Source organism: Zerene cesonia, chromosome 6 (assembly GCF_012273895.1).
Source record: "Zerene cesonia ecotype Mississippi chromosome 6, Zerene_cesonia_1.1, whole genome shotgun sequence".
In the NCBI taxonomy this organism is placed as follows: domain Eukaryota; kingdom Metazoa; phylum Arthropoda; class Insecta; order Lepidoptera; family Pieridae; genus Zerene; species Zerene cesonia.
Window position 1 is genome coordinate 5,802,131 of NC_052107.1, and position 25,567 is coordinate 5,827,697.

The 25,567-nt window shown below is 30.8% G+C and overlaps 1 protein-coding gene across 3 annotated transcripts in view; it reads right to left on the minus strand.

Annotated features, from left to right (window-relative positions):
• Positions 1-25,567, minus strand: part of LOC119840482 — a 120,623-nt gene that overhangs the window by 12,301 nt on the left and 82,755 nt on the right. For all 3 annotated transcript variants that reach the window (XM_038367116.1, XM_038367115.1, XM_038367117.1), the window contains one exon: positions 1,826-1,919. In XM_038367116.1, coding sequence (XP_038223044.1) covers positions 1,826-1,919 — 94 coding nt within the window. The remainder of the gene's footprint in view (positions 1-1,825; positions 1,920-25,567) is intronic.

Sequence of the window (25,567 nt, forward strand, 5' to 3'; positions counted from 1 at the left end):
CATAAAAGGGAAGTTAATGCCTAAATTATTTATAAATAATGTTGCGTTCGATTGCGTTATGCGAATGCGAATACACAGGAAGTTTAGAGATATCTTATTTAAACCTCATCTGTTAAGATTTCAATTTATTTGGTTTGAAAAAAACATAATATAACATGTAAAACAGTATAGATTGAAGAGTTATAGATTTATTTCATTAGATACCTAGTTACGACTCATTCTAAACTTTAACCAAATATATTTAAATTTATTTAAATTGACAACTATTCAAAATAATTACTGCAAATAAAAATAAAACAATCTAACATCAGAAGAGCATCAAGTGGTCTTATCACTAAAGCAGCGATTTCTTCCAGACAACCCTATGGACAATTAGACGCAGAGTACATTTACTCTTATACATTATTATTGCCAATTAATATTGTTATTCTAATCACTATTCATGTTCAACCTTCGTTTGGATTATATAGTATCTAACAATACATCACGACCGAGAAGCATGGCTTATGAAATGGAATCCAATGTAACATTGGTTAAGTATGTATCTCTAATAAGCGCTACACACGCATTATATTCTAATCTTAACACATTTATTATAAAAGCTTTTAATAAAAATGCAGACTGATTTGTACTTTTAACGAAGATTGAGAAACGGGAAGTAATAAACTCGTTTTCAAGAACCTATTACGATATTTAAAATTAGCAAAATTCAGGATACATAAAATACCTATGTTGTATGTTTTATACGCAGCTCGTTTATATCACGTGAATGTTGCGGTTAACATAAAGTAAATAATGTCCTTAATATTTTACAAGTGGTATTGTTCTATTATTGTTATAGTTAGCCGAACGTATATTCTTAACGTGTACATAGAATTAGGAAAAAAAAAAATCTGGGCATTCTGGGCAGCTTTTAAACATACAGCTATGTAACTATAAATTTCTATAAAATCAGTTATAGCGTGATACTTCAAATAACAGCTTAAAAGAAAGGTATTATCTATACTAATACTATAAACAGAAAAGATTTGTATGTATGTTTGTAGTGTTTTCACACAAAAAACGGCCAATTTCAAAAATTATTTCACCATTGGAAAGCTGCAATTTCACTGATAATATGAAATAGGGTATATTTGTACCACGAGCTCACCCGGGGCTAGCTTGTATTCTGCATATTGTGTTTATTTTAAAACATATTTCAAAAAAGTTATCGCTTCGTCTTTTCTATCGTGAATCAAATATGTTGCATTTCACAATATAGAATGTAATAATAAACCGACAGCTTTTATTGTTTTCTAATCTCGTGTCCGTTAACTGATTTTACGTCTGGGAAGTCATAAAACTAAAGTGGCGTTTCGCGTGCCATTTTTATAATTTTATTGCTTCTCATGATAAGTACATACAATCTTATTACTATGACAGAGATTGTTTGATTATCAGTTTTTATTATTTTATTATATTAATTGCTTATAATATTGTTATCTGTGTTTGTTTATTAAATAACGTACACTAATGTTTATACGATTTTTATGGTTATATTTAATATATACTAATGGACCTGATAAGCTATAGATAACATATCTACTGTTGTATGTAAATCAAAGTATGCTTTTTAAAGATTCAATGGAATTCTTGAAAATATCATATGATTGAAAATTATCTGATATATTCCAAAATCAGAACTAATCCTTCAAATAACAAAAACAGTGACGTACGTTTGATCAGATCAGATGTCTATTTTATCCTACAAAGACTTGCAAGAAAGAAGTACCTATATAAAATTAATCGAAACAATTGTATTGTATCAAATAATTGTGAAACTTACTTTATTGTGAGGGCCAGCAACACAATAATAAGGCCCACAAGAGCCATAGCAATCACCACCCCGCCGATCATGTAATTCGCATCATTTGGTGCATCTGAAACAAATAAAAAAACATTCAAAACGTTGTAACGCTTCTAGTACATCTTTAAACATAAAGTAATCTATGGATTGAATACCCCTAATAACATGATCATATCAGAAGAATTGTTGGAATTTAAACAATAAGTACATATCAATAGCATGGGTTCATTTGTTGGTAGCGATTGGCCTTGGTTGAAGGCCACACATGAAGGCCCTTGAAACATATCGTTTTTGAGTACACCCATGATTACTATAGTTACCATCGTTTACGTAAAATTTTAATGTATTGAAACTTCTCATAAATCCCAAACCAGGTGCAAAACATATTTGTACAATATAAATGATTTTTTTTAGGAAATACTGTTATATGTTATGATATAATAATAATTATAATAAAAATTCTTAATTGTACACAAAGAAAGAACAATACAATGGATATAATATGAAAAACTTATGTATGATAGTCTAATATCAGTATCTACGTAGTTGTATTTTGAAATGTCAACATGACTTAACGAACACATTAGTGGAAGAAGTAAAATGATTATTATCTTGTTAATAGCTTTGGTGGTCGTTAGGCCAGGTTCTCAGTCCCACACCCATGCCATTAGTTATATTATGATTTCTATATAAATAAACTGCCTTCATATATAATTGAGTAAATCAACATTTAAAGCGTGCTGTTAATTGTAGGTTTAATCGTTATTTCATTGATTGTGATAAAAACAGAGTATAATTTCCTGAAGAATTGAGCAAATGCTAAATGAAAACAAATCTGACCGTTTTTCTCTGCAATAATTATGTAAAAACAAAACCATTTAAGTTCTTATTTACAAAAATACGTGTATATTCTTCATCACTATAACAAATTTCTTCAACTGCCGAATTGAATCAGACATAACATATATTTTTAATTACCTAATCCCAAGAAGCTTATTAAAACCTCGCGGGAAACTATCTAACTATACGATGTATCATAAAATACATTAACTACAATAAACGGTCATTGCCAGCACGCGTACCACTTTGCGCCAATTGTACCGCATTGTATCCTTAATTCGAAGTCGCTGTATGCATCTAAGTACATATGTATATTACCGGATCAATATGACAGCCACGCAATTCATTTTTACGGTAACTTATAGATATTGAGGCGGATCTTCTTTGTTTTTCGTAACCGTGCTATTTAATGGCCGATTGTTCATAACATTGTATGGTATAGGCAATTTATCAATAAAAGCGGAAGTATTGGATGGTGTATAATATGTATGTACATATATGATACTTAAACAGACATAATGCAAAATCGCCATTTTACTATTAGTGTGATCAAACAGATTAAAACAGGCTAAAAAGTATCGACGTAATGCAGATATTTTAAAAATATTATACCTCTTACCTAATGCTGTTAAAACATTAACGGATAAGGCGTGAAGGATAGCGAACATAATTGTATAGCCCAGGTACTGTTACCAAGGTTGTTGGCATCTACCGTGCTAATATACCATTGCGGGAATAAACAGTTAGTTACCTACACCCAACAGGAATTCTTTAGACACGCAATAAAACTGTTCAATTCAAGCTTAATATTACTGACTAGCGGACGATTTCTGATTACTTTATATCCAATGGAACCAACTGTGTTAATAGATATTATATTATTATAATATCTGTGCTAGTAATAGAGTATTATAATTTAGAATAGCATGTAATAACAAATGTGAGATATGTAAACCTATATGATCTAGATTCGTGATGCAGTAACAAATCGCTCATGCAACATGTTTTATTGATGTTGGAAATTTTAAATAGCAATATAGGTAATCTGGTGTTTAAAGCACTTATATGTATGTTTTATGCACTCTGATATCTATGCTCTAACATCTATTTAGACCCGATTTACTCATAATTGAACAATTTGGCGAGAGCTTGATAACAAAATATCCTACTTATATTATAAATGCCAAAGTTTGTAAGGATATGTGTGCGTTTCTTGCTATTTCACGCAAAAACTACTGAACCGATTGCAACGAAATTTAGGACGTAGACAGCTGGACAACTGGAATAACATAAACGTTTTATCCCGGTATTCCTACGGGATACGGACTTACGCGTGTGAAACCGCGGGGCGCGGCTAGTAGTATATATATATTATAGAATAGTGTTAAATGTAGGCCTAGTAATCCAATTGAATTGTTGTGCATTCATTCCTTAATCTCGTAGCATTTCAAGAACAGTTGTAAAAACATTAAAATTAAACGTAATAACCGGCGAAATCTAATCGTAGGAAGATGTTTTAGATTCCTCATAAATGTATTTTAATCCTTTAAACTATACCTTTTAAGCAATAATTGACACATTCTCGAATTGTACTCTTCTTATTTTTTATTTTTATTTCAAATTTTTGATTCTCCTCCATCTACTTACTTTAAATAATATTGCTTTATTATTATTTTATGATATAACGAAGTTGATACAATAAATATTATTATAACCACAACGGATATTGAAACTGAATCGTTGTGGTTAAAGTACATAAAATACATTACATTTATAATGTAACGTATCATTATTATTATCTATCAATGTATACATACATTTTAGCTATTATGTTCAGACTTATGAAATATAAACATACCTACTACATACTAAGTTGATGTTACAAAATGCAACACTCAAATAAAATATATCTCCGCACAATGATTGTTGAACGGAAGGTATTGTATAAACAACTTATGCATGTGCTTTGAAAAATATGAGGATCTATTATTTCATCATACAAAATGTTAATAGGTCACAATCTGTTGAAGAAATATTTTGGCCATAATCGTGTATTAAATTGTAATAGATTATATATAAGTATGATAAAAGTAAAACATGTTAAATAAGATACTTATTATACAATTATTCTTTGACATTTTAGCATTCACGCTCAGTTTAAATAGTAGCTGATGGTATCTGTTACACAGTTAAAACTACAGATGCCGAAGTACATCTATTATTATATCTATATGTGTTTCCGGTTTAGATTAGATGAACAAAATACACATATATTAATATTCTTATTGAATGTTTTTTTCGACGAAGATGTTGTCGTCTTCAGTATATTATTTTAGTGTGAGACCAGAGTTCCGTGACTCACAGAATTACTTTTTCTGTTTTAGGTCGTTCTTCAATTCCTTAACTGTTCTAATCACTATCAAGGCCCGTGTCCTTTTCCTGGCCCTTCCCAGTCCTTTTCTTTACTCCCGTCGTCAATCCTTTCTTTATCCATTACCCCCTCAAAGTGGGTAACACATTCGCAGAGTCACTACTGATCGCTTACCATCAAGCAACCGCCAGCTTACTTGTCCGCTATGACATAAAGAAACTATATAGCTTCTAGTACTTTCCTTTATATGGGTTTCATTAACACTGAAGTATGAAGGTATGTATATTTTTTGCTGCGTTTCTAATAAACATTTAGCACGTATATGTTTTACAAGTTAATGACATATTATGCCCAGGTGTCTAGTGAGTGCATCGGCCTGCCTGGGGGTATTGCACCGCTCACGCTTTTTGTTTATTCTTTTCTTAATCGCAAAGAGAATGCATGAAACTTGTAAGTAAAAAGAAATGAAGAAATTGTCCTGAGACATCAAACAATTTACTAATTCACCTATTGAATATTTCTTTTGCGTACATTTACATAGAAATTGCAAAAAAAAAAATTATTTACATACAAATTATCTATTGTTACATAATCATAACCAGTTCGTAAAATTAATCTGACACCTTGAAAATTTATGCGACTAGTTTTAAGAATGCATTTCCTGAATTTATAACACATTCATTAGGCGAAGTGTACACGATCGGTCTATAAGTATATCAAGCTTGATTTGCATCATTTCAATGTGTATTGAATATAGTTGAATCGTGTGGATATTGTAAGATGAAATATTGGTTTTACAGCAATAAATATAAAATGTCGGAATACCTTTCATTCAGTTTGATAGAAAGGTTGTGAATTGGTTTAATAATAATTAACTAGCATGACAACTTGGCTTAAATGTGGCGCCAATCCGCACGCACAATAAGCACTTTTGCTCCACGTGTAACCTTTATTCCACAAAAGGCTCGATCGATACTTGATAATGCACTGTTTCTGCTTATCAACCACAAACTGCTGAAGCGATTTTTCATCCGTTACCAAACATATTGTGTCATCCTATATCAAATCCCTACTAATATGTGACGCCAGAGTAACTTTAACTGCCTCTTTTTCACATCTAAAGCTCTAAACCAATATGGATGTAACCTGTTATTACAGTTTGAGACCCGAGAAAGGATTGTTTTTATAATGGATACCTAAATCCGCATTTGTTCAGAAAAATCTATAATTGTTACAAAAAAAAAACAATATTCCTGTAGGTTTATTGTCATTTGACGATGCGAAACCAAATGCAAATTGTTTCGTATTATAATAATGCGTAATTGTGCTTTATTTGTATCACGTGCTCCCTATCATATCAATTATGGCAAAGACTCGAGTAGCCTTAATTAGTTTTGTTCAACTTATCGCTCTTAAGGTATTTAGACCGACGTTTTGACAAGGAAATTCATCATTGCATTATCATATCGTATTCTAATCTTTAACTATACGTTATACGCTGTACTAATTCAAAAATCCCAAAACATCAAGATTATATGAAACACAGCGCTGTCGTGAGAAATGTTAATATAAAATGTACATCACCTTTGATAAACTAATTAGATACACGGACGAGCTTGTAATAATGAATTATCACTAAGTACTCAGACACATTACTGCGGCATAATTAATGGTAAATTATCATACATTATCTCTTTTATGGTTATGGAAGGCAAACAGCAAAAAGGTCGCCTGACCTACGATTACCATAAGCGTCCTCTCGTCCTACGAATACTTGCAAATATTATGTTACCAATCTGTAGCAGAGTTTGAAATCTGTACGGGATTATGCAGGGGTATAAACATTAAGGCAGATAAAGACTTTATTACGTTTATGAGCTATTTATCCGGCTCAATTACCTACGTCAGGTGTTCCGAAAACATCCAACTCATGTATAGGTAGTTGACTTTTAATTTTATTTACAGGGGTAATTCGACTGATAGCATTGCTGTTACTTTTATTAATGCGCCAAATTTACTGCAATTTCGCCCAATGTCATCATTAACGCAGAGGCACGTTTTGCGGTAATAGATCGTACCACATGGTGAGTGAGTTTTGTTCTTTATATAATTAGGTAATGTAAATCTCTGGACAAGTAAATCATTTGGAACAATAAACATAGTCTATCACGTATTCCATAAATATTATTAGAATACATCACATTGTATGCGGTTGTCTTCAGCGGTGACGACGACTACCGTATTCAAACAATACGTATATATGTACCTAGTAACTATGCATACATTATATATTTTCTTATCATGACAAATCGTTATACTCATTGATGGACACGTCATAGGCATGTGATTTAGAAAACGCGGTTAACGTTAATCTTAGAATACTTTTCTTAGAAATTTGAAAGACGTATGAAACAAATTGGTAAGTAATATATTATATTGTTTCTGTCCAATTCTGTTCCAAAACAAAAGAATATAGAAAACAATGGAGCTATTGCGACTGATACTGTGCGAACAAGGCCGCAGAAAACATCCGTATCTAATGGGCAAATAGACAACCAGTTATTTGACATCCAATTTTATAATTAACAGATTCACTTATTCGCATATTTTAGTTAGTTCCGGGTTTTAATGCCAATTAGAGAGTAATAAATGCTACCCCTCCCATTAAATTTCGTATGTGGTAACTGCGGATTTTCTTTATAAATTGAGGTCAAAGGAAAGTTCACACTCTTTATGCAATAACACGATGACTATTAAAATATTATATGCTTATAAAAGTTAATATTCAAGAACTGTCTATTTTGAATTAAGAGAATATACCTTGTATATTTATTTACAGAGTGCGATCCAAACTATATTTCGTTTTCATTAATTAAACAAAACAGGACTTAAGTGAAAGTACAATTTTAATCGACCTTTCGAAGAAATGTTTTAGAGAGTTGCCATGCGAGTTAACCAAAATGTTCAATTGACTATTATATAAGCTGTATGATTTACTTATGGTGTTAAAACATTATAGACCTATAGACATATTAAATATGTACATTATTCTATAAGAATTTTAAAATCCTTTATTTTTGATAACAGGTTTTTATACAGCACGCGGTCCACCAATGCAAGTTATTATCTATCTTTTATTATTAGCTTTTATGTGTTTTTCTTATCCTGTCAGTTTTTTGATCTATATGTATTCTAAAAATTTAAATAGAGATATTTGAGTTGCCATCGTATCAAATACAAGGATTGACATATAAGGAATATTTATATGTTTTTAACTAAATTCAATATTATTCAGCGGTAATTTGGAATGCGCATAGTAAAAGATGCGTTTGATTATGGTTTATACAAATTCATACAGGTCACAAGTTCAAATCGCAGGATAGAATAAAAAAAAGACTAACGTGAAAGGTTTTTCTGATTACCATGTCTAGGATCATATCTAAGAATTTTAATCTTAGTATTGTTTTATTTACCATTACATAAGTATACCAAATTTACAACAAAGGAGTAACCTAATTCTACTATCCTATCCTAGTCCTACTAATCCTATCCTACTATCCTACTATCCTACTTCCTACTAATATTATAAATGTGAAAGTTTGTAAGGATGTGTGTGCGTTTTGCTTTTTCGCGCAAAAACTACTGAACCGATTGCAATGAAATTCGGTACGTAGAAAGCTGGACAACCGGAATAACATATAGGCAATATTTTATCCCAATATTTCTTTGGGATACAGCCTTAGGCGTGTGAAACCGCGGGGCGCAACTAGTAAGTTATAAAAACACGTAATCATTGCAAATTGCAATCAATGATCACGAGTTTCGAGTTATTTCTTTATCTATTTTGATTTACAAAGTTTTGATCAATGAAATTTAAGCAACATTTGTATCAAGAACGATAATTTCGCAATAAGCAATTCAGTACTATCGAACAGGGATTAAGTAATAAGTTCTTAGATCTGACTTTCACTACTCTCGGAAGTCTGCTCCCGTTTTAGAGAAAGCATTCAAACACGACACTTCATGTTTTAGCAGTGGTTTTTCCTTGAACAAATAATTAATAGTTTCAATGTTTGTGTGTTGTTAGTTTTATGATTATAAATGTAAGTAGATATTTACAAGCTACGTTGCAAAACACTGCTCTTTTGATGCTATGCAAAGGGCATATTGCAGGTGACTTGGCTTAAACAAAAAGCATGCCACTGGTCTTCATTGAACTATTACGAATTGCACAAGTACCAATTTGAAACTTTTATTTTTCCTTTTCTCAATATACCTACTTTTTATAATTAAGCGCGATAATACAAATGATATTTCTAAACATAACTGTAATTTGTATTACATTTTCGTATTTATAACTTAATGGAGATATTTCGATACGTTTACGTACACCTTAAGACAACATTGCGAGTAACATCTGTGGTATTGTATTCAAAATGCGTCTGCGGTAGGAAAGAAGGAAGGTTATACAAAATGAAAGCGACTGTACAGTTTGTTGTACTTTGAACCTTGACGAGCAGTTTCTAAAGAGAGCTTATAATAAGACCAAAGCGAGAAGTGAATCGAACGGATGGAAATGTACATTCTTTGACAAAAATAGACTCGTACAGTAACCCCTAGGATTTTAAACAAAATTTAATTTATTGTGTTCTTTGTTAAGCTTGCGCTAAAATATAAATAATAATTGATAAACAATAAGTGAGGAATTTCCAGTCATAAAATTTATAAAACGTTAATGCGTGAAAAGTTCAATTCTTACTCGTGTCTCGGCTGAGTTTGTTTACTAACAAAATCCGAGCTAGAAAATTAATTAATTTCTTCGAGTCAATAAATCTTAATATGACTAACCGCTGTAGGAAATCTAACGTGATTCAACGTTTTGGTACCAACATCATTTAGTCATATGCTGAACTCTAACCGAAATATCCCTTATTCATATGAAAATAATGATCTTCAGTAAAACATGCACTCTATTAGTGTATTTTTAATATAATATGCTCGGGTGAATCATTCGATTAGATGTTAGTTGTGTAATATATGACCAGAATAATGTTTAGCGCGTATTTTTTTACTCGAAACATGTGAATAACTTTTTGTATAATTACATACATACTAGCACAATGTAGCTCGCTGTTCAATTATTTCCCAGGTACTTAACCGATAAAAGATCGATCTTTTGCAAGAATTCTTTCGAAAATCTCCTCGGTTAAAAGTAAATTGTTTATAGTATCAAATGCTCGATTGATAACGGGATAAATGATACTCGTTCGTTGGCCTTCATCGGTTCCGTCATCTGTACGAATGCATTCAGTTGACCCTCCATTTGCTCATATTATGACGATATCTAAGCAATAAATTTGAAAATTTTACCTCATGTTGTATTTCTAATAAATTTCAAAGGTTATTGGCAAAGACATATTTTTAGCCAAAAATCAAATAAATCGACGTATCATCAAAGTTATTATTATAGACGTACTGAAATATTGTATAATTGAGACAAAAACAATGTATGCGTTGACAGACGTAATTAGTGTGTGAGTGTCTGCAAAACTGTTTTAATATGATGATATTGAATGAACCCGAACAAAGTCATATGTATTAAGAGTATAATAAGATACACCATCTGGCGGAAATTGTGATAAGTACCTATCCGTACACAACTAAACAGTTTCCTGAACACTTGGTATTTCCTATACAATTAATATATCACGTATGAAAGAAACATTAGCGTAGGTAAGGCATAACACATTTGAAATGTTTTGTAAATCTCTCAATTTTATTTGTTGGGTTTTTAAAGCGCTATTTTCCTGCTTGTAAAATGTTTCTTGTGTTCCGTTATGGTATTTCTAAATGAGTCTTTCCGTTATAAATAAGTAATGGAGGGAGTATAAATCTTTTTCAAATCTTACGTAACACATTATTTAGGATACAATATGAAACTAGAGTTGGATTTAAATATTTAAATGTAGTTTTGTTGTATCGCATTTTTTATTTTTATAAAAAAACTAGCAGTTCGCCCCGGCTTCGCCCGTGGTACGTATATAGAGTATGTCAAAGTGAAGTTGCAGCTTTCTAATAGTGGAAGAATTTTTACAAACGGTCTAGTAGTTTTCGAGTTTATTAACAAACAAACGATTGGATGATCGAAAATTTACCTACATGATGTTTATGAAACGTTCATACATGCACTTAATATAACAACTATTCTTTCAAATAGGCATTGTTCCTATATTAATTTTCAACCAAGATATAATTACAAACTCCATCTCATTTAACATTCAGCACTGTATATTGTAAATAAACACTTAACAGGTAATTTCATTGTATGCGGAACTCTATTCATTATGCATTTAACGTATTTTCTCGGCTCATTTTACATGCTCTCTTGAATCTTTAATCAGAACGATCAACAGTGCATTCGCCGAGTAACTTCCGGCGCCGGCGCCGATCGGCCGTTCCCATAACAGTAATGAGGCCAGACGAGTAGACTCTAGATACCCTACTATACTATTTAGTACATGGTGTATCTGTGAATACACTCATATGTAATTTATACGACAAACTGTGTAATTTGTCATCGCGAAGGATAGATAAAGACGATGACGGTTAACGGATGAAACAGAGATAATTTATGGTTCCGTCGGTGACACGTTCGCCTCTTAAATAGGAACTAAAGACTCGTATAAAATAATGGTTAATTGAAACGATAGCCATCTGAAGTTAGGGACCATTAATTTATTTTGTGAATTTTAGAGAACGCAATTGATATAATGTAAAGTTTAATATCAGACCCAATAGTTATATGGGCATTTTACACAATGACGGGTTTTTTACGTGTTTGAATATTATTTGAAAGATTATGTCATCGATTACAATAAACGTAACATGGGGAAATCGCATAAAATAATTATCTTCCGTGAAATCCGTATCAATAAAAAGCATGCGTATATTAAAAGTTATTTAATTTAAGGTGTATGGAGTTTTTACAATTACGTAAGAAGCACAACAATACTTAGAATGTTAAGGCCAATTACGTATTTGGTAAATACAAGGATGTTGTAGTAACAGCTGAGTTTGGTTTCATTTTAATTAACACATTCACGTAATAATAAGTTATTGCTGTTACTTGCATAGAATTAAGATTTAGTTTTATCCAATACCTCAGTTAAAACACTTAAAGGTAATTGTTTTTGTAATCAAAAGTGTTTTTGGTCCGCTATGAGTTTTGGCTTTTTAGTTTCGACTGGCTTTTCGACTGACTTTGAACATACACACCAATAATTTACAATGTAAAATTTTATACGGTATTTACTGACAATATTAAATTGACAACATTTAATATTATATACGACCGTGAAATAAAACAACAGTATCTTTATTTTGCTATTGTTTCCACAGAAAATACTTTATTCATATTTTTATTGCTTATTTAAGAGAAAATAAATTTAAAGGAAACACTGAAATGATGTCGTCATATTTAAGGTGGAATAAAAATTTGTCGATTCCAAATTTTGACAAGATACAAAAAATTGTATCGTCTGTATTACATACTATGATATTTATAATAATGTTATTTTAGTGAATTATTTACGTCATTCAATTTCATCGTCATTGTTTTTGATTTTGAAAAACTATAATAAATTATTATATAACATTAGATATAATCAAACATACTACAAAAACAAACAACTATTTTAAACGCTTGGGATTTTCAATATTAACAAAACTTGACTTGGGATTACTAAAGAGACAAATCTTTAATTGACAAGTTTTTATGCTTATTGCACTAGTTTCGGCACAGTAAAAATTTTATTATTTCATTGTAGGTTTTAAGAGAAAACTGCCTATATTATAATGTGTGGATGATTTTAATTTGCTCCATATAATATAACCATTACAATCTATTTCCTTTTGTAATTTATAATGTGTTGAACAATATTGATAATTTTAATTGTTTTGTTATATTATTACCATTTCAAGTTAAAACGAGGATTAAGAGGACGAACGATTAAGAGGATAATAAAGTTTAAACGAATTTAGTTAAATTACTATTTTTGCTACGTATAAATTATAATAGTAAATTTATAACGTTGAAGGTATCGGTCAGTACCTCTTTCGATAGATATTTTTTTGTCTTTATACAGATTTTAACCAGCTATGAGTTTTCACTGTAATGTCCAACTGGAACTTCAAACAATTAATCTACACAAAGTTTCTAAAATACATATAGCTATCTAAACATACATATTCAACTTATTTGATAAACTTTCTCTTCTTACATTTCCGATATATTACGAAAATTTCGAGAAAATTTTGTATAAAAAGCGAACAGACATATAACAATTAGTTAACATCAAGTATGTAGTAACTGTTTAATTCATAACTTATGTTTATAACACAAATGAGTAGTCCGTAGTCGTCAATTCTATTCAAGATTATCGTGTTTCTTTGACGACTGTAAATAATTCCCTTCGTAAAGCGTCTTAATGCATAAGCTGGCTACCGGTGTAATATCTAGAATATTGCACTCGGTTACATAAATATTTCTTTACTACACTCGCATCACGCTCTCTATTGTTTCCTGTAAAAACACACGAGTCGTTGCAACAATAAGGTTTGTTTTTGTTTGAAGGCGCTCGCTGAAGAATCAGTGCATGACATCCTTCGAGTGACAAATGCAAATTATCGCAATATTATGCTTTCGGCGACGGACATTTGTTTGGTAACATTAACTTATCTTGAAATATTAACTAGCGTTGCACGTTTATGTAGCACGATTAAAAATTTAAAACTGAAACTCAATTATTTATATTGCAAGCTAGACATTTAGAGGCGCCTTTGAATTGTCTTAATATACAAAAGTAATAATTTACCACCAGTTCGGAAAGTAGTTTCTACGGAGAAGAGTGTAAATTGCTCTTTAAAAATAATATTGTTTCAACATTTTATATTTCAAAATTACTATCTTGTGGTTCTAAAGCGACAATTTTCCATGGATTGCCATCGTACCTTAATTTAATAATGCTGTAGTAAGTTCTTTAAACTAATGTGATATTATTATATAATCATAAAACTTTTAAATTTAGTACTATAAGGTATTTATACTATCAGGAATTTTATTACTTTACATAGCCGGAAAGTAGGCTTTTCGATTTTATGTCTGTTTCTTGTTTTATAAAAGTGCCTGTCCCTTATTCTCGTGTGTAAGTTAGTTTTACTGTATATAGAATATTAACAAATTAATCTTTAATAGTTTTTAATTGTTAGCCTTCACACAAAACAGTAGGTTTCGTTTCCTTGAAAATATATATTTTTCTGCGATACCTCTAAACTCACGATACAATGTATAACAATAAAATCAAATTGCAACAATTATTTGTACATTTTATTTATTTATAGCATAGTATCATTACGTATCATAATTGCATAACAATATGTGTGTACCGTGATACAAAGTTCTGACGTGGTTAATGAAATTAATATTGCTCTACGGAATACCTAAATGAGTCAACGTGCCTGCGAAAGTAGGAGCAATGGTCTTGTTTACGTAAATTGACTTTTATGACTGGACGTATTGATGTTTTACCGAATGACGAAAACAATAATTCATTTCTCAAATCTTTCTGACGAAATGAAAATTCCCGCTGGTCTCTATCTGTTGTTATGAAAATGTTATGTTTTTTTTTTATTACCAATAAATTATCACTTGATTATAAGTAAATTATATATGAAAACAATACAAGAACGCTTATTTCACCACTTTAATTAATATTTTAGTTGATTTTGCGGATATAAAAATGACGTTACATAGTTCTTAGTTTTGCTATTTTTGTAATTTTTCGATTGAAATGGCTATTATAATGCACATACTTCATAATTGATTGTAACATCAATTCTATGTCATGGTAACTACCATAAGAAATAAATCGAAGAATTTTATTTGGACTTTTTAACAAATTTAATAACAGGATATCTATAATCGTCATAATATCTCCATATAAAACCTCTCGATTTATTTAGACTATAATTTTTAGAATTTGTAACCCATAAATTACTTTAAACTTAATATACGAAACATTAAATTTGAAATAAAAGTGCCATATAACCTATCCTATTCCAATATAATCAAGGATATCGAATGTTGCTTGTGAATTGTGATACTACAAATTGAGAACAGCTGCTTGGAAATTAGAATAAATAATAAAGCGGTCGCAATACAACACAGCGCTTGCACAGCTTCTGCGTTTTAGTACATTGGAGCGGTAAAGCACTTAAAACGCTATATTTGTACGTCAAGTGTGCCAAGGCGACGCTACGTCATCCCGAGATTGTGGTGCATTTCTTGTGCAATGTACACAACACCCGCTCACATAGTAACACTTGAACTATCAATCAAAATGCATGCGTGTCAATCAATCGCTATGACATCATAGATAGTTAAATGTACTTAATTTCTATTTCGTTATATATCGTTATCGCATATAATTGTTATGTAAACAAATCATTGTGGTGATCATTTTTGAAGCTACTGCATCAATCGTAAATGATTCATAATTTTATTTAAATTTGTGCAAGGGCCGTCCGTTTTTATTTATTTTTTAACGTGAGAAAATTTGTCATGTCAAAAACTTCACGTGTGGCCTACTTCGGCAATGGGTTAGGAGCGCACACGGTACCTTCGCGCGGTTGCTGTCACAGCCCCACATGCTGCAACTTCACCTAATGCTAAAACAAACCGTAGCCACAATAATTTGTCGTTCAATCGCGTTGCCTGTTTCAATTTAGTACTACTCTTGAATACTACGAGGATTGTATTGAAAAGGGTATACCTTGTCCCATAACTGATATGAAGGAGATTGTATTTCCTTGTTTTTATTTCGAATGATAGATGTGTTAGATTGTATTTGAATTTGCAGATATGGTTAAAATGGATTATCGGGTGTGATTTGCGCTTAAATTTATGATAGATCAATAGGCCGATGATAAGAAAAGTAGATTGATTGCAAACCTTATCAGATAAATATTTTGTTATATGGAACATTTTGCCAACTGCGCAGAAACGTTTCATTTTGCTTTTTTTTAATACGCCACACTAGTCATCACCACTTCTAATGATAAAAAAAGTAATCATTTTCGAGTAATTGGGCCTATCTAAATTTACTATTCTAAAGATATTATGTTGTTAATGCGCAATAAGATGAACGTTATCACATAAGCATTTAAAAAATTAGTTAATACAAATTTAACCAAATAAAACTGCACATTATTAACAAAGGATTACAACATACAAGCCATTAAGTCTCCATTTACTAAATGGTGTTGAACTGAAACCACTACTAATTTGTTATTAACTAAGTAAATAATGGAGTAATTTATGAATCCCACACCTACGCACTTTGGTGACAAGACAATTTGGTTTTGGTGTGGTTTGGAATGGTTTTCCTTCATTATTTACTATTATCCTTATTACAATGAGTTAAAACAATCCAGCACAATATTATATCGAAATAATGATGGTATTAATAGTAGTATTGATTGAAAATAAATAAAAAATAAAGCTTTGCATAATCAAATAATTACGCACATACTGGCATTGTTTGATGATATAGAAAATATGAACCAACTGATTACCATTACTTATTAAAATTTGAATCTATTATATATTATTAAATCAGTGACTGCGTTTATTCATGCAATTTTAACTTATTACATGCATAAAGTAATTAATTATTACAGCAAACAAGTATTTCAGAGCCATTTCATCTTGTCATTGACCTTTTCGACAACAGATAGACCGACATATAAAATAATAACAAATACAATTGCGTCACAATCATAATGCAATAATTGTTTCTTGCTTTGATAATTTTCTCACTTTATAAATAAATGCTGCCTTAAGACTGGCTTCCGTAGTCATATTTAATATCATTTTACATTTAAGCAATTTTTATTCTTTTTTACATTTAAACAATTTTAAATTAAGTTTAAAACTATTGTAATTCAGAGTTTCGGGTTTTGGGTATTATTTGAAAACACATATATATGAACTGATTGCGTGTGATGAAATATTTGACTATTGTTACATACAGCCTTACAAAATCATATCGCTGTGTGTTAATGCACACATTGGAATATACGTGAATATCAACTGTAGCCATGTATAATTACATTGAAACACTATACAGTAACGACTGCACGCGGTCGCCGGGTGATTCGCCTCGGCACGTGATGGCCGTGCTGCCATAGATTAGGTAATGTAGCCACGACACCACTTATTCAACCTCGCTTTTATGGAACGTTCTAACATCTTATGTCAATTGTCATCAATAATTACGGGGAAGATAAAGGGTTTTCAATCGGCGGTTACGCTGCCATATCTTACGCGGAACATTTTATGCGGCGCAAGCACGAATTATTCGGTGGTTTATAATTGTAATAAAACTAAGAATTTTAACAAACGCAAATGTTTCTTTTCAAACAAGGAGGAGGTTATCATTTCGACTGTATATCGTTTTTTTGTGTTTGTTACTCATAACTTTTTGCTGGTTGAACTGATTTTTATGATACTTATTATACGAAAGCTGGTACCTGCACTGTGGTCCCGTTAACATTTAGACTAGTTCTGACAATTTGAAGGCGGTTCGTTTTAAAACAATTATGTTGAAGTTAATTTAAGATGATAATACCAATACTTTTTATAACAAAGAAAGAGAGTACTAACTGTAACCGCAAAGGTTCATCAACAAAGATGCTGCATTGCTACAGGAGGAAATATCGAATGCTGTTGTGATTACAATGTGACATGTTTTGTAATTGCGAGCTGTCTCACTGAGGCCGGAAATTGAAACCTTTAAAAGTCATACACGTTGTGTATTCGAATCATTTACGCGCATTGTATCGGTGAAGGTTTACATACTTTTGTGAAACTTTTACACACTAAAAGTATTTTTTGTTTTGTAATTGCTCTGACGGTATTATGGCGGTATGTAAGTAGGTACGAGTGCACTATCGTTCTCTGATATTGTACGCAGGTTCAATACAAACTATTATGATGGTCTATAGTGTTATCTGTACAAATTATTATTACTGATACAGTCAAGAATATCAAATAGTTATCTTAGTACTAACCTATACAATAAAATCAATTGATATAAGCCCATCTTACATCGATAAGCATTACAATATTCAATCTACCTATTCGTAAGTATTTCACTTATATAATAAATTCAAATATAAAACATCAGCTTCTTATCGTATCATACTAGACTGCCTTAAAATTCAGAAATATAGAAATAAAAATATATCGCAAGCGTCTCCTTAAACAAACATAATTACGCTTTAGATGAAGCCTCGTAATACAATATAAACATAAATTAGATTTTATTGTATCTAACAGTGGTAATAAAGCTAATAAGGATGACTTTAAGTATTTTCCTACACACAGTAACCCCGTGATTGTCACAATGAATAATCACACGAAGCCCCTTAACTTATCTGCCATGAGTCGAAAAATACAGAAAAGATTTACCACAGATAAGCCAAATTGTGTTATTTTGTTTTATTAAATTAAAATACATTAAACGGTAGTCCATCTTTATAACTGTACAATTTTGAAGAAGTACCTACCTTAGCTTTCAAGATAATTATAAAATCTTCGATTAATAGTTCGTAAATCTAAACGCAAAGTTAAATATTTTCTGCTAATTGGTTCTATTTAAATATATTCATATTCACAGACTAAATTAAATAGATTCATATATACCACTTCATTTTTTCTTCACTCAAAATACAAAGATTAATTACTTATTGGAAAGGTGCGTGAAGCTTTCGAACAATCAAATGTTAATTATTTACCTACATACGAAAACATAGACTTTTGATGGCCTTTTACCATCGTTGGCCTTTTAATTATAGTCTTGTTTGAATAAATATTAAAACACCTGTATTAACTTACGTTTCACGTTTATTTGAAGATCTGTCGTTACTCCTTACATTGCATTGTATTAATGTTAGTGTAGACAAAATTCCACGATAAGTAGGTACCTATATATTATAATTATTTAGGTATTTGCATGTAAATTACACATTATAAAACTCATTATAGACAGCAATATATTTTAAACGTGGAATGTTCGAGAATATACTACAACCAAGATACACGAAACGAAAATATTAATTGAATGAAAAAAAAAAGTTAATGAATAAATATGCGTCAAAGACCGTTGGTTTCTATAAAAAAATCCCAAGGTCGGTAGAATCTTGACCTCAAGAACGCCACACAAATGTTACGCGAATGCCTTATCTATTTTACTCTATAAATATTAATATATACAAGGAAAACTCCCCGTCTTCACACAGGTTTTGCGACTGTTAGTTACTATAAAATCGAAAATAGAAACTAACCTCAAAAAGCAAAAGCTGCGTCCGATTTTACGCAGTAGTTTTTTCCAGGTGCGTGTGCAAAAAAAGACAGGGAAAGCAAACATAAACTCATAAACATGAGTGCTGAAATATATATTGGAAACTATAAGAAAGAATTAGGCATCTGAAATATATAAAGAAAACAAATAAGACTTTACACGAAGATTGATGAGCAATAAATTAATTGGTACAGAAAGACGAATAATCTATCTAGATAACATTTGATATACCGTTCTTCCATGTATTTCAACGCTTTTGCTTATTGTTTAATTTTTCTTATTTCATTAATTCCATTTTATTTGAATTCTTTATTAAAAAGCAATAAGTAATTCACATAGTGGAACGATATCTACAATAATCTACACTATGTACACTAATATTATAAAGAGGAAGAATTTTTATTTTTGTTTGTTTGTTTGTTTGTTCGTAATGGATAAACTCAAAAAATCTTTCACCATTAGAAAGCTGCAATTTCGCTGAGTGATATAGGCTTTATATGTACCACAGACGAAGCCGGGGCGAACTGCTAGTAGGTACACATTTTCGATAAGTGTGGTAATTGTTGATCCAAGGTTTAGATTAAAGTAACTGCATTAAATATAATAAAAATCGTAAACAATTATGATAAGCTTTCATTACTCATGCAATATTTACGACGGCGCGTCTGAGACAACACGCCGTTTACTATTTGGCTCAGAATTAGAGGATATGGTTGAAACCACGCCAAATGCACATTTTGCAAAACGTAATAATAACCCAGACAGACGCTATACGTCCCGTACATATTATATCCACCTGAAAGTCTTCTTAGTTAGCCTCACACAATATTAAAAACATATAAAGACATAAGAAAGCAAATAATGCTAACTACAATTCAGTATATTATTCAGTTACCTTTAAAAGCGTATATAATATAATGAATTTTTGTGATTGATATAAATAATGTAAAGTTGAAGAATTTGTTTGTTTGAACACGCTTATCTCCAAAACTACTGGTTCGAATTGAAAAATTATTTTTTTGTGAATAGTTCGTGGAAGGCTGTTTGGCTATAAAATAGAACGATGACGAGACATACGTGAAAACACGAAGCACAGCTAGTTAAAAAATAAATGATGAAACTAAAATAGATCCATTCATCATTATTGATCAAAGACGAATCGAATCATAAATTATTTTTATTGTGTAATATTATAGACGTTATATCAAAACGTATAACTCAATGACGTCAGTAAAGTCTACGCTGAAATGGGCCCCATTTTCATAATGAGCTCACCTCAAATTTGAAAATGGAAAAGCAAACAAACCGTCAATTTATTTTAACGAATTTAAACTTTATTCCAATGTTCAACAAAAAATTATCGGACGAAAACGTGTCCTTGCAAATGATATCTTGATAGACGTTTGTAATCGTGAAAAGTCAGGTTTATTTAGATGTTATCGGTAATGTAAAAGGAATAGTATATAGGTCAAATTATTTGTTACAGGGTTATTATGGAAGGTAACTGAATACGAAACCCGCGTTCCAATTTTTTGTTCTAAGAACGTGAAAAATATTATATTTTTCATTCGTAACTATCGTCAGTGACGTTCTTTGTGTGTGGTCGCAAACATATATTACAAAATCTGTCAAATTATTGCGGAGAGCAGCCAACATTACGATTATTTTTCTGGAACATTCATTTACACGTTATACAACCATTCAGTGGGTTACCAATATCGATTTAAAACATCTTTTTACCAACAATGTTTTTAAGCGACGTGATACATAAGATATATTTTACAAAGCTAATTTTATTAACACAAAAATTATTTAAAGACTATTTAAAGACACTTTTATGATATATTATCAAAATATTACTAGAAATATTAATCTTACAAACGGCATAAACATACATGTTTAAAAATATCTTTATCACACTTATTTTTGTTCACGGTTACTATTTGTCACTATAGCAACACGCTTTAAATTCGCAATTTTTATTAATTTGCTTCGCTTGAGAAACTGTTGCTTTGGTTATATGAAGAATAAATCTAATATATAAAATTCTCGTGTCACAGTTTTCGTTGCCATACTCCTCCGAAACGGTTTGACCGATTTTGATGAAATTTTTTGTGGTTATCCGGTATCTATGAGAATCGGCCAACATCTATTTTTCATACCCCTAAATGATAAGAGTAAGGCAGAACAGCGTTTGCCGGGTGCAGCTAGTAGATATTTATATATCTCCAAGACTGAGAATATCATAACAATAGTTCTTAATAAAGATAGTGGATAGTTATAAGTTCCACGCTTTCTTGTTCGTAATAAAGAAAGACATTATAATTTAGAAGAAAAAACTAGTAAGGATAGCGGCGTATAGTATTATGTTGTTTGTGGCTCTGCAATTCAATTCTATAGTTTGCTGTTAGTATAGTAGTAATTCTCGTAAGGTCAACCATTATTATAAAGCCATCGTGTGAAAACATTAGACTACCAATATGATGAACATGATAATAGTTCGTTATAGCTTAAATTAATAAATAAAGTTAATTTACCATTAATGTGTAATAAGCCAATTTAAAAGCTTGTTGTATTTAAATACAAGACATTAGGCGGTACTTTCCCTTTTCCAAAACATATTTTCTGTTTTCCTTCTGAAGTAAGATTTTCCGGTATAAACTGTTTCCTATTTTCTACTTATTGACGGTAGATATTACGAGTTTCCTCATAGATTTTTATAACATAAGAGACTACTATGTTTGCATTATTTTTTAAAAAGAATATGTATCAAAGCAATTTAACAACCTAATGTAAAAAATGAAATTATTTAAAAAAATATTGTCGTGTAACGCCATTTTATGTTTATTTCCGCATCTATTCCATTCAGTGTACTTTTTACTGCACATATTATTACGTAGATAATAAAACAGTAAGTACTAAATGTTCTTGCTGTAAACTATAAGAGTCAGATAATATACTCATTGACATTTGTGATTGTAAAAAATATCGCTATAAATGCACAAAGGCCATTGTATAATAGAATATTATAGAATTAAATCTGTTATAAATTTTCTGCACAGTTTCTTGTTTACGGAAGCTTAATAGGGAAGAGCGAACAGTTTATCAATTTATACACAGATTTTACAGCATAGATCCTTAACCAACCAGCAAATATCTATAGTCAGTTTACCCTTTTAACGTCAAACTACGTGAATATATATATCTCAAGTTCGTTTAATATATATGTGTACAAATTTAGATATTGGCAACGTTTCTGATTAGATCTAGAATAATCGATCAGCAGGTTGTAATTTATTTTTAGATTACGGAAACGAATTCATTCGCATTACAAGTTATTTTTAATTCACTAGCTATTTGCAATTTGGTAAGGTGTTTGAGCATTTAAAAGCAATTTTTAAATAACATGTTTCATTGTCAATTATCAAATTGTTTATTCATTTAGAGATTTCGGACTGTTGACATATTTACCAAAACGTCTTGAAGCACCAGGAAGACGTCGCTTCCTGATACATAAATAATAAAATTAATATTCCACAACGTTTAATACGACGCCATCTTAACCCAAACTGAAACGAAAAGCTCACAATTTAGAATTTTTATATTTAGTAGAGATATTTAACATTCGAATATTTAAATACGAAAATTTGATGAATTATATCCTCATTCTTCAGATGACAAGTCATGTTCCCAAACACAGCGTAAATCAGTATTCGAAACACGAGCGTATTTTAACATGGACTTTGTATTATCTTTCATTTTTGCTTTATTTTTCACCATAATCCAAACTTGTTTGTAGATATAAGAATATTAAGCAACAACAAACAACATAATACTACGCAAACAACAAAATTTTTTCGACAGTTACCGAAAAAAAGTTAAATATAGGTATGTACATGCTTCCACTTCGTAACTAATAAGTGATGTACATATTTTGTACGCTCTTCAGACTGCACGTCTGCTTTCGAATATTTACTCTACGTTTTTACGACCAACTTATACTGATTTATTCATATTTACATTGATATGATTAATAGATGTATTACATTGAATTTGATCGTTCAATTGATTGCTGCTATTTTTGTCCCTAGTGAGTTTAAATTCATTTATATATATGTAATATATACGACTAAAACTACACAAGTATGCAACACATTTTGTAATGAATTGATATAAATAGGATAATTCTTAATGTAATTAGAATCTTGATAGGATCTTGCCTATTTAATTAATTTAAATTAGATTAAAGAATGATTAAAAAATGATAAAACATGATTGCTACTTTTCAAAACGAGGAGGTTCGAGCTTTACTAATAAAATATCTGCAAATACCCATGACAAAAGTTGTCCCGTGTTGTTAAGCATTAATAATAATTTATACACACGGTGTTTTGAAGCTTTACAAGCAGTTTTGAAACGTAAATTTTTCCTGTTTGCTAACTTGTGTGTTCGTATGTTTCGTCCTCTGGGTTCGTTGACTTGAAATTAAAACGGTCCTCTGGTTAAATCTGTCGTTGCGTCTGACGCAGTTGGATCGCGCGTCTCGGCCATGTCTAAATTCACATTACGTAGGATATTTATTTTATTAATCAAAGCTTTTGTCTCTTATTACTTTGATGTTTCCTTTCAATTTATTCAGCCTTTTTATTAGCTATATATCAATTTAATTGCAATGACCTTCATCGTTTCGTGTATATCTTGCTATTTAAATGACTGGCTCAGTTTTTTAGCTAGTTTATATTTAGTTATAAGTATATAATGATCTACTACATAGTGGCTATATCTATACATTTCATAACTGATGTCAGTTTCGGTAAATATTTTGCCAAATTACTGCACTTTATAGTTCAACATTTGGCGCCAGCTTTGTGTTATTTCTAAAGCACTTTAAAATCAATAGTCATAAATATCTGAAGTGCGGATAATGTGATATAATAATTAGTTATAACCCGAGGCGTCCATTAGATGCGGTTACCAAACGAGACCCAAATGTCAGGTTTGACGTCATACAAACTGTAACGTTCATCTAAATATATTTTGTAACACGAGGGCTAACTGAGCTACGTAAAGGGTGACCTTTCGTATCTTTTATAACCTCGCTACTGTAATAGAACATTAATTGAGACGTAATTAAAAATAGTTATAGGGGTTGTGGCCAGCGTTTGTGTCTATTAAAATAGCTAAATAAGAGGGAGTATAATGGTGTTTATATAAGCAAAACATTTAGATCAGGTTTTTGCTATTTGATGTCAAAGTGTTAAAAGAATGAATCCCTGATTCGAAATCATTTTGGAATAACTAAATTGAAGGAAACCAAATAAAAATTATGGCTGTTACTCAAAATTAAACATTAAAATCAATAAACTAGAATGTACTTACAGACGCACAAAATGGATTTAACGTTGGCAACACTGTTAGCCATAAGTCTCTATTGACGTCACTATTAAACTGGGGCGGGCCCTTACGCACGTGTGACCTATTAAACTTTATATTCGAATTTCACCGTAGACAGATTGATGCTTATGCTGGAACCTGATAGAAATTATCTCCACTGCCACATCGGAAATGCGGGTTTCGATCATAAGTAGATAACATTAAGGTACAGTAGATTTTGTTTGAAAATACACGTGTGCGCTATTTGTCTGTTTGTGTGAGTTCCTTTCGATGATGAAATTAACTATACGAACATCCGCAATTAGGTTCTAGATAAACTAAAATTTGTTATTGTTTCAAAGTCCCTTTACCTTTATATAAGGAGTAGTAAATATTTAAGTATTGCAGAGACAGATTGGCACTTTAAAAAGCTCTCAGTAGATTTGGTTAAGATTATTGCGAGTGTGCGCAAATAGGGTAAATGTTTTAATAATTTTATTGGCGAATACTTGTCTTTACTTAACAGGGGTTAAAATATAATAAATTTTACTTATATTTTACAAACAACATAATACATAATATAATTTGTGGTAGTGACTGACGTATTGTTTATGAAAACATTTCAGTTAATTATAAGCATTTTAACAGAATCTCGTTGAGACTCTATTACACACATATGTTCCTGGATTCATATTTTTAAAACATTCAATTAAAAAT